The sequence below is a fragment of the Alexandromys fortis genome, unplaced genomic scaffold (genome assembly GCF_014885135.2).
Source record: "Alexandromys fortis isolate MF-2015 unplaced genomic scaffold, M_Fortis_MF-2015_v1.1 scaffold_58, whole genome shotgun sequence".
NCBI classification, from domain to species: domain Eukaryota; kingdom Metazoa; phylum Chordata; class Mammalia; order Rodentia; family Cricetidae; genus Alexandromys; species Alexandromys fortis.
In genome coordinates, this window is record NW_026067940.1 from 6,541,836 (window position 1) to 6,553,044 (window position 11,209).

The 11,209-nt window shown below is 52.1% G+C and overlaps 1 protein-coding gene across 3 annotated transcripts; it reads right to left on the reverse strand.

Annotated features, from left to right (window-relative positions):
• Positions 1-1,696: 1,696 nt before the first annotated feature.
• Klhdc8a (kelch domain containing 8A) lies at positions 1,697-8,648 on the reverse strand. Of its 3 annotated transcripts, XM_050147845.1 has the most exons (6): positions 7,666-8,648; positions 4,770-4,934; positions 4,306-4,521; positions 3,644-3,745; positions 2,882-2,988; positions 2,528-2,663 (listed from the first exon to the last, which is right to left on the reverse strand). In XM_050147845.1, the coding sequence occupies exons 1-5, from the start codon at positions 8,039-8,041 to the stop codon at positions 2,897-2,899; spliced, it is 951 nt and encodes a 316-aa protein (XP_050003802.1). In that variant the 5' UTR covers positions 8,042-8,648; the 3' UTR covers positions 2,528-2,663; positions 2,882-2,896. The 3 variants fall into 3 exon arrangements, with proteins under 3 accessions (XP_050003801.1, XP_050003803.1, XP_050003802.1); XM_050147844.1 differs by lacking the exon at positions 2,882-2,988 and having other exon boundaries at positions 1,697-2,663; positions 7,666-8,639; XM_050147846.1 differs by lacking the exons at positions 2,882-2,988; positions 4,770-4,934 and having other exon boundaries at positions 1,697-2,663; positions 7,666-8,056.
• Between the last annotated feature and the right edge of the window lie 2,561 nt (positions 8,649-11,209).

The window sequence follows — 11,209 nt, forward strand, 5'->3', positions numbered from 1 at the left end:
GAAGGAAGGAAGGAAGGAAGGAAGGAAGGAAGGAAGGAAGGAAGGAAGGAAGGGAAGGAAGGAAGGAGGGAAGGAGGGAAGGAAGGTCTGGAAGGAAGTGCCATTGGCATGGGCCAGCCTTTTTCTTCTGATTCTGGAGCCGCCTGAGACTGAAGATTGCTCCATGGATTGGCTTGAGACAAGTCTTAGACTTAGACAGTATGGCTTGCATGACTCTGGAGCTCCTCTTGATTGTGGATGGTACCTTGGTGTCTCTGCCTCCTCTACTGCCCTCCATCTTGTGAGACAGACTGGGGAATTCAGACAAGGAGGGTAAGGAGCCTTCTGAGGTGGGTGGTGTGGGGAGACCTGTGGTAGTTGGAAGTGTGACATCTGGAGGCAAGCCATTGGCTGTGCTGCCTCTGCAGTGCAGGCAGTATAGAGCTACAAGCTTTCACACAGACTGAGGGCGTCCCTCATTCCTCAGTGCGGTATTCATGGTCTTCCCACAACAGAACTTGGGCAGATACCAGCTCCAGCCTTGAGTTGTTCTGTTAATTCTAACGTCTAACTCAACCTTATAGGAGGGCTGCACCCTTAAGGTTCCAGCTATCCTAAAAGGATTCAGCCTTATCCACAGATATGGGGCTATTGTGCCTGGAGAAGACCCTGTGTGGATTGGCTCCTCTTGGGTTGGGGATAATATGGGCAGGACAGAAGCAGAAATGAGGTAAGGAGATACGAGTCAAGAAGCCCCCTGTTCTCCATAGCAACTGCAGCCCCCCACCCCCAGCCATTTTTCATCTAATGGTTAGTTCAGGGGAGCTGAATGGAATTGGATCCAGAAGCAATGGAGGCTTCTTTGTGGTCTGCTCTTCAGGGAAACCAATGGTCACAATCTACCCCCTCACGTTGGTGAGAAAAACATTTTTGGCCAGCAGGTGGCAGTGTCCTCTAGGAACCCAAAGAGAAAGGAACCCAAGGTGTTCGGAGAATGAAGTCAATAACCCACCATTCCTTAAAAACCTAGGTTTCACCCTCTCTTGAAGACCCAGCAGGAAGTGACACCCCTAGCCCCTCACCAGAAAGAGTTCCTTCTGATCCCTCAGGCCCTGATAGGTACCTGATGTAGTTAATCAGCCCAGCCTTGTGAAGAGTGAAGTGGACCCTCCACAGCCTCATAGGGGTTTGATTCTCAAGGATAACTGGTTAGGTTTGGTTTCTGTGCAGGGGTTGCAACTCAGGTCCCTGAGCAGGGACCGTGGAAGCCTAATGAGGTTCTGTGCAGGCTGGCAGGAAGGTGCATCAGTATTCAGCCTTTTGGCCTCTCTCTCTCTCTCTCTCTCTCTCTCTCTCTCTCTCTCTCTCTCTCTCTCTCTCGTTTTTGCAGTCAGTGGACAGTTCTTTCATGCCTAAAATGAGCTTCAGCTGAACTGATCAAGATAAGACGTGGGTATAACCTGGCAAAGAACGGATGATCACACCTTGGCCAAACGTGTGCCTCAAGAGAAGAAAAATCAGCTGCCTCTTTGATAGCGGGATAGCTATGGCCGGGAGAAGGAGACATCTTCACCAGGAATGGTCAAGAACAGGTGGCCAATTGGTCTCTGATTAGCATAAGGACACGGAGGGAGATGGTCTCACGGGGTTTTCTATCTACAAACCAGGGCACCCCTGGCTTTGTCTCCGGGGTCCAAAGAAGACAGGAGTAAAGACGTCAATCATTGTGCCACTGTTATTAACCAGAGTGCAATTAATCCACCTTTGTGGATTTGGAAGCCACAGTGTAGATGAGAAGGTTTCACCCAGAGACACTCTGAGAGCCGATGAGCCCAGAACGGCCCAGCCTCGGGTGGGGAGAGGGTAGCAGACGGCAGAATATGGAAGATATTGATGCTCCATCACCACCACATGCCCAGTAAGGACCTGAGAAGAAGGGTCCTTTCAACCAAGGCTGTTGGCCTGGCCCAACGTGGGAGCTCCCAACTACCTTCCCACACATCCGCCTTAGCTTCAAGTCCAGTTCCTGTTAAGTAGAGGAGAGCTGGGGCAGGACCACAGCTGACTTCTATATGGGGGATGGATGTCCCCCAAAGAAAATGAAGGAGCTTGGGATACCCCATTTCTTCATCAGTTTACCTCACACTCAAACTAGCTCAGAGATGGGGAAGGACCACAATGGCTCCTCTTTGGGGTGGCAACTGCCCCCCACCCCTTAAGTAGGTGAGAGGAGGGAACATTTCTGTGCCTTTCTGTGTCTGAGCACTGAGTGAGGATTCTCCCCAGGCCACAGCCCAGCTCTCTCTTATAGGTGCAGTCAGCTGTGCTTTCTTCAGCTTTCTGAGACTGGTAGGTTAGGGAGCAGACGGAGGTCACTGAGAGCCCTAGGGCTTGGAGACCGGAGGACGTAGTCCGAACTGCTTTGATGAGACTATTCCTCGAGTCAAGAGTGGAGCGATGCTGTCCAGGCAAGGGCACCGCTGGGGCCAGCTAGGAGTCAGAGACAAACAGCGCCTCCACCGCATCGCTCAGACCCTGGCTGACGCCCCCCACAGCCAGGAGGCAGTTCTTGAAGACGATGCTGGAGCAGGCACAGCGGGGTGTGGGCATGGCAGGGAGGGTCTCCCACTTGTTCTTCTCCGGGTGGAATGCTTCTGCTGTTTCCAGGATAGTGGGCTGGTTCCCTGAAAACAATGGGGGAATCAGATCTTAGATCAAGGAACTGCGCCATGTCCCACAGTGACCATTTCTCAATCCAGAAATAAAAGTCGAGCAACTTCTTTGCCTTTTTACAGGATGAATCTAGTTTTAACATCCTGGTACAAGAATTCCTGTCAAGCAACTTTGTACCCTGTCCCTTCTCTTTACTTTTAGATCCTAAAATTAGGATTATGGCACATACCTTTAATTCCAGCACTCAGGAGACAGAGGTAGGTGGATCTCTGAGTTTGAGGCCAGTATGGTTTACAGAGTGAGTTCCAGTACAGTCAGAGCTATACACAGAGAAACCTTTCTTGGAAAAATGAGAGAAAAGGATTGTTTTCTTTACTCTTGGTTATCAGGGGTTTCTAGAACACGACTGCTTCCCTCCTGGTTTCTCTCTTACATACAGCTTCCCCCATAATCTCACGTAGTTGTTCATGAATGAGTATGGTGGGTATGTGAACTCTGGCCGCCTGGAAGCCCCACTGCCTTTATCACTGTGCCCGAATGACTTCAGTGGCCCCAAACCCCCGTCCAGCCTTCAGACTGTCAGCAGTCTCTGAGAGGGAGGAGCTAAACATCAAGTCCAGAATTAGGACCATCTATTTGCTTTGCTCTCCCAAGATGCACCTGGACATCCAATAAGAGCTGGTTCAGTGAAGGATGATGATCCCTTCACCCTTTATCTCCAGCTATCCCCAGAAAGGGGCTCGGGGACCTGACTCAGCACAGGGCTTCACAGTTATCAGCATGTCTCCTATGCTTCCTAGATCTCCATTTTCCTAGCATAGAGCTGAAAGAACACATGGGGACCCCCGTGGAAAGGTCAAGTCTGAACTGTATTGAATTCTTTGGGGTGAAACAGTGGGAGGTATGTAAGAAGTCAGTACCACCCGCTGCTCAAGTGCAGTGCCAAAGACCAGAACCGCAGCACGGGACAGTTGAGATGACCTATCCTTACCAAGTCCCCCAGCCACTATGACTCGTCCACTCAGACCACCAGCCACGAAGTCCGCCCGGCGCTTCTTGAGGAAGAACGAGCGTTCCATCTTCAGCCATCCCCCTGCAAGTCATGTGCAGTGACAGGGCAGAGACAGAGGATTAGGTGCTGAAGTCCCCTAACAAGTACAGATGGACCCAAGGTGGCTCTCACCCTGGGGGCTACCCCCTTGAGTTCAGGGTGCAGAGAGGATCCCTTGCTGATTGAGAGAACACGCTCTGCCTCTTCAGCCTTCTCTGGTGCTCGGCACAGTCTAACGTCTACAACTCCCCCTGAGTCCCTGTTCTGTTTAGGTTTTTCCACAGTTCTAAACTGGAGAGGAATCTGACTGAAGGTAGTAAACAGAGTAACCAGGGGCCCCCTGATTCTCCATCAGCACAGGAAGAGTCCTAACCTGGTCCTGTACAGATACTGGCGGTGATGGAGGAAAGGCCATGGTAAAAACAGCCAACCAGGCCAAAAGGTACCTTGAACAGAGTTTGACTCCAAGCATATCCGTGAGTTAGGAAGGGAGCTTAGACACCGGAAAGGCCTGCTTGGATATGTAAGCAGCTCCAGGAAGATTCGCCAGGATGGGGAAAATCAGTCAGAAGAGAGGCCAAGGGGGTGGGGACCCAGCTCACCCTGTTCCATGTCGAACACATCCATCGTCCGGAGGAACTTGGGCTGCCGATAGAGACGACCTTGTCGCAGGCCTCCCAGGCTGTACAGGTGGTTGTCCAGGGTCACAAAGCTGGAGAACGCCCGCTTACAGGGAATGTTGGGGAATTTGGTCCAGGACCGAGACTCTATGTCAAAGACCTCGAAGGCATTGACTGCATACTTAGACTGTCGTCCTCCTGGAGGTGGGAACAGGGTACATGGTGGACAAAAAAAGAAAGAAAAAAAAAACAATCCCTGAGAATTGGTAGGGCTGGGATTTCCCTTCTGTTGTTATTCAGTCATTTGAAAGCCTTGTCAAGGGCTGGAGCAGTGTGATTATCCCCAGGGACAGAGACATTCATTCTCAGGCTCTGGGCCTTGCCTCCCAGGGACCTCACCCAAGGGAGCAAGGAGAGGAAATGAACAACAAGTAGCTAGTCCCTACCCAGCACATAGATCTTGGAGCCCCGGAGGAAGGAGGTGGCCGCGTATCTGGGAGTGGGCATGGGAGCCAGTGACACCCACATATCCTTTAGCATGTCATAGTGTTGCAAGTAGTTGTGTGGACGAAGGTCCAGGCCCATCCCGCCTGCAGCGTACACTCGATAATCTAAAAGAAAAGCCAGACACAGACACGGCTTGGCGCACAGGCACCCAGAGGCAGGCCCAACAGAGTCCATAACACTTCACAGGCCACGCCAAGATCCCAGCGGCTGCGCTGCCAGGGAGTCACAGCTGTTTTGGTGCAGTGGGTAACAGCATTTGAGGTCCCTGCTGTGGCTAAATCTGGGCCTTCCTGGAGCTGTGGCAGGACTGTGTGTGCCTCAGCCCTCCTTAGTGCCAAATCCTTGCCAAAGCCTGATGCACTAAACCCTGCTCAGAGACAGATGGCAGTGAAGTCGAGGCCTAGATAACCCTTTATAGGTTTGGCCCCCACCGTCCTCCTGTCCTCCTTTCTAGGCAGCCAGAGGGGAAGGCAAGGAAAGAGGCTTTTGCAATGATCTCAGGTAGTGAGCTGCCCTATAGGAATTCTCAGACATTAATTCTCCAGATATAGTCAAGTCCCTCAGACTATAGTCAGCCCCAGGGTCACTGGCCCTCTCTACCAACTGTGCGGTCAGCGGTTCTGTCTGCTACCCCAGTGGGAAATGGCATTCTCCTTCACATAGACAGAGCTCACAGGATCCAGGAGGCCCCTGTGCTGAATGGGATAAGGCCAGGCCTGAATGAAGAGGAGGCTTTGGGGAACTGACCCCTCAGAAACCTTGCCTTTGGAAAGCTAGGTTCTGTAAGCAGGGAGCCCCCTTCTTTCTCCTCTGCTCTTGGCTTTTAGGTAGCTTTTCAGGGGCTCACTGGGCCAGAGAGCATGGACTAACATTTGTGTTTCCCCAGCCCCTGCCAGAATGGGAATCTTCAGTTTCTGTGTGTGGTTCTTGCTCCCAGCAGCCTTTGCTCACAGTCTTCCTCTCTATGGTGCCATGACTACTGTAGAAGGTGGAGCCATATTTCCATCCTAGTCCTAAGCCTAAAACTGGGAAAGGGCCTGATGACAAACACCTGATTAGCATAAATTCCACCTTCCCTTCTAGGAACACCCCCTGCTGGAAAAACTCTACCCAAGGTCATTCAGCCCAGTGGTCAGATCTCACCCATCCTTTGAGGCTCAACTGCGATTCCCAGCGCAGCAGAGCAGGGGCCCAGAGGACTTGGCTTCGTGCCTCCTGAGTGATGGTATCTCCACTGCTCTGCTACCACATGTAACTGATACCAGCTTCATCTGTTTCTCCCGATACACTGGAGGGCCTTGAGAATTGGCTAATCTATGAACCCAGTACAATGGCTGATGTGTAAACACTTACCAACATAACTGTTGAACCCATTTGACTTTATAGTTCGGGGCACAGGCATGGTCATGACTGCCTATCTATTTAACCTTGGGGAATTAACCTTGACTGCCTATCTATTTAACCTTGGGGAATTAACCTTTCTGGGCTTCGTGCTGCTTTTTCTAAAATAGCATAAAAATAGCACCGATCTCATTGGATACATTGCAAGTTCAAAGGGATGAAGCACAATGATAAACCTTAGTTTTTAGCTTTCAGCATGATTTATTGAAGCTAGGGATGAAGTTCATATGCATTGTTTTCAACATCCCCATGGGCCTCCATCTTCTTTACAAAAAAAATAAGGTCTTAATATGAAGCTTAGACTGCCCTTGAACTCATAAACCTTCTGCCTCAGTCCACAGAGCCCACGTTGCTGCCAAGGCAAGTCTTGAACTTCCCACTCTTCGGCCTCAGCCTCCAGAGTAGCTGGTGTTACAAGTCTTCATTCAATCAGCATCAGGCCTGGCTAAACTCTATTGTCTACCCTGCCCTGGGATTCTGGGTCCCAGCTTCTTGCTAATCACTTTCAGGGCCCAGATTTTCTACTCTGTTCCTTTATCCCCATGACCTAAGACTGTGCCAGGAACAGAACAGGTGTTGAAGAAAAGCTGGTTTCTCATCTGCCATACGCCAGACAGGCAGCTGGGGTCATGTGGCAAGAGAAACAGGGAAGGATGGGGAAAGGGAGGAAGGCCACTCCACCAAGCCTACAGTATAGAGGCAAGTGTCTATAAACTTGGGTCTCTTAACTCCTATCCTCATAAAACTCTGTGTTTTAAGAAAGCAGCAGTTGGACCCCCCTCTATAGCGGTACTAGGCCCCAAAAGAGTGGAATGGGGGACTTTGAGAAAGTAAAATAAGAATTTTAAAACCACATGCAATTCACAGAACTTGGTAGACCTGGATAATCCAATAGACAAGTCAATCTTTGGAACATTCTGATCTCCACTTAGCACCACTGAAACTGCAGTCAGGAGTTAGAGAAGATCCCGGATCTGGGTCCCAAAGCCTCCTTGGCAGATGACCTGGTGTTGGTTGAAGGATGGGATGAGCATCCTCAGGAACTACATAGATAGGTCTGGGTGTGTGTGTGGCCAGTCGCGAATGTAGTCATTCGGCTGAATGCCAGGGTCTGCAGAGTCATTCCAGATAACCCCATAGCTCACACCTTGGCTCTCCCTCTGCAGCGGCCTGCCCAGCCTGCCAGGAGGAACCCGCTGGAGCTGACTCCTGGCATCAGATGGAATTCCTAGACATTTCACCTGCTCAGCTTCCCTTCCCAATCTGTAAAATAGGGGCAGTGGGTCTCTAGTGTCAGTACATAATGTAAGGCTCAAATGTGATGGTTGATGTACCAATGGCCCCCCAAATCATGTGGCATTCCAACCGTTTTCCCGTGACCCTTTACTTTGTTCTCTATGCCCACCCGTGACCCTCAACCCTGGCCCCACTTGCCTTTGGCTGTAACAGAAATGCCCATGGCAGCCTCTCGCAGCACGCTTCTCTTCTTCCACTTGCCCTCATCGATATTGTACATTTCCACGACCTTCAGAGGCAGCTGATTGGTGCCCACACCCCCGATCACCATAATCCGCTTTCCAAGGGCAGTAACAGCTACCCCAGCCCTGGCTGTGGGCAGGGAGGGCAGGGAGGTCCATTGGTCGGCCTCGGGGGAGTAGACCTCGAAGCAGTCCATGGGAACGCCATTGTCATCACATCCCCCGATGGCATAAACCTGCCCTCCGGTCTCCAGCAGTGAGCAGTAGACCCGGCGGCTAGGCAGTGGAGCAAGGCGCTTCCACTGAAAATCCTTGACATTGGGCACCTCCATGGCAGCCCTGCTCGCGCGCCGTCAACAGCGTCCGGGCAAGGTCCAGCTCCGGAGCCCGCAGGCTACTCGGAGCCGGCCCGCACGTCCCCTCTTGCAGCCTCCATCTCTGGGCGCGGGCTCCTGCCGACGCCCGCTAGCTTCTCCTGATCCCTCGGGTGTCAGCGGGGCGGCGACGTCCACCCATGGCTCCGCGGTAAGAACCGGGCGAATCTGGGGCAGCAGGGCGCCGGCGTTAGCCTGCCCTGGGTCAACTTTGCAGGATGAGCCCCGCCCCGCCCGGTTCCTGGGAGCTCAGAGCCCACCCCGCCGCGCGTGGGCGCCGCGCTCGCCCCTCACTAGCTCCCGGGCGGCGCCCGCAGCCACGCTCGGCTTTCATCGCCAGCCCGGCAGCCGCGGAGAGGGGGACAGCGTGCCCTGCCCTTCCTGTCCCGCACGCCGCTGTCACCCGCCCAAGCGAGCGGCTGCTAGACACGGAGCCCGGGCCGGAGGACGCTGGTTCCCCGCAGCCACCACACCTGGGCAGGAGCCCACGCGCCCCGCGGCGGAGGCTGTGGCCTGTGCGTCAGCCCCGGCGGTCGGGGCGGGCGAGGGCAGGGCCTGCAGTGTCTCCAGGGTCGGAGGCAGCCGGAGCAGGAACCGGTGCCCAGATGACAGGCAGATCCCGCCAGCGTGGGGGCGGGCGTTTGCGAGTGTTTGTTTTGGGTGAGGAGGCGGAGAGCCCAATTACCCAGTTTGTCTACAGTACACAGACCCAGTTCGTGACAGGCTGGCTTTGTTGGGGGGTAGGGGAGGAGGTATTCTCACACTGTCAAACCTCAGAGCCGAGTCAGGAGGCAGTGACGTACACGCAGCGGGGACCCGCAGATGTAACGATCTGCACACGTATGCATGTAATTCACACAGAACCTTCCTTCCCTCCTGAGTGGACACGTCCGCAAAGACGCAGATAAAGTCACCGACAAGAGAACCGCAACTGAACACACCAATAGACAGGCTGGGAGGATCACCCCCAAACCTTCACACATCACTAGAAGCGCAAACCTGATTAGCAAATCCTGGTCCTTAAACTAGAAAAGATAACCTCTTCAAACCTCTCCCCAGCAACAGACCCTCCAGAACTGTGGTCCCCAGTAAGACAAGTGCTGGCCACACACCGAACCACCTAGTGGTGTGTCTCTCCAAATCCACACGGTCATTCTAACTGTCTTCCTTCCGCCTGGAACTGCTCAAGCTTGGGACCCTGACAGACTTTCCACTGTGAGTGTGCGTATTTGGTGTGTGTCCCCCCAACCCCAACACTGGAGATGGAACTCAGGGCTGTGCACTTGGGAGGCACTAAGTTTTAAATTGTGATAAGCTGTAGATTCACACGTGGTTATAGGAAAGAAGCACTCCTTAGCTAGTGTCCCCCCACCCCCGTGCTGATATCCGACCAAGCTAACTTACGATCCACAAGCAGAATACATTGTCATTGCAAAGGTCCCTTGTCACCTTTTGATATCTGGTACAACTCCATTCTTCCTCCTTGTTCTTCCTTCACCAGGCCCTGACAATCCATTTCTGAAATCTTGTCGCTTCAGCCATGTTGTACAAGGAGCTGGCTCACTTGGTGGGGTGTTTGCCTAGCAAGCACAAAACCGGGATTCCATCCCCAGAACTGCATAAAACCTGGTGCTGGCACAGTGGCATAGAACCCAGTGATGTATACTCATAATCACAACACTTGGGAGGTGGAGACAAGAGGATCAGAAGTTCAAGGTCATCGTTGCTATATATTGTGCTCCAGGCCAGAAGGATAAAAATGTATGGATGAAATAATACAGTATGTAACCTTTTAGAGTCCCCCAACTCCCAATACCCCCAAACTCATTCCTGGAGTGTCATCATCTGTGCTGTTGAAGGGCTTTCTCTCTCTCCCTCCCTCCCCCACCCCTTCATGGTCACGGTCTCACTATAGCCTCTAAGTGCCAGGATTGCAGACCTGGGCCACCCAACCCAGTTCTTTTCTTTTTGAGACAGGGTCTCTCTGTGTAGCCCTGGCTGTCCTGGAACTCTCTGTGTAGACCAGGCTAGCCTCAAATTCACAGAAATCTCTCTGCCTCTGCTTCCTAAGTGCTGGGATTAAAGGTGTATGACTCTCCATCAGATTTTCCTCCTTTATATCTTTGCAGCCTTCCACGGTACACGTTTCCATAAAGGTTAAGAGGTCATGTTTGTCAAGGGTTCACTGTACCTTCTGACAGGGAGCACGGGCCTGGTACATTTCTGTAAGAGCCCATACTGCTACTGCAACTTCTGTGGGAAATAGAAGCTGTAACTCAAAACAGGCCTATCCTCCTGTCTTGGGCACTTGACCTAACAATTCTACTTCTTTTTAAAGCCTAGATTCATGGATTTGCCAAATCAACATCTAGATCCTCCACAGAAAAGGCTGTGATGTTTTCCCCCGTTCAGTAAGAACTTAGAAATTCTAAGAGTGCAGTCTAAATTAATGAAGTCTCACAGGCAATACCATCCATTTCTTGCTCCTGTAAAAGGCCTCCAGACCTTAGCACAACTGCCCATGTGGTGGAAGTGCCATTCAGGCCTCGGAACCCAGCATGCAGGCAGCACCACCTGCCAAAAGGAGAACAAAGGCCTATTCGATCAAAGTCCACAGTTCTGGGGAAGTCCCTAAATGTACTAACCTTACCTTTCGACTTCTGCAGTTCCGCTTCTGGCTGACTGTTCCTGCTACATGACATCTGTCAACTCAAGATGTGGTTTTTGTGCTTAAAAAGCCACCCTGAGAAAGGCTGCACTGGGGTTCTGAACACTCTGTGTCGTTGCTAGCTGACTAGTAAAGAATTTCTATTAGCTTGAAGCCATGTCCGAGTAGTCTTCTCTAGGGGTACCCCACAACATCCTTAGGGGCCTAGCCTGCCTTGAACGGAATGAGTTTCACAGCTGCAGTCTGGAGTGGTCAGAGTGAATGGAAGCCACAGTCTTCTCAAATGGGCTTGTTGGGATCTGTCTTCAGCCTCGCTTGCCTCTGAGCCTTCACAGAAGCGGCAAAGCCAAGCAACTTCTCACATCCTCCCAGCAGGTGGGCAGACTTCCCGGAGCTCAGCCCTTGCGCATTCACTTTCTCATAATCTTCAACTGGAGGGAGACTGCCAGGCATCTGTG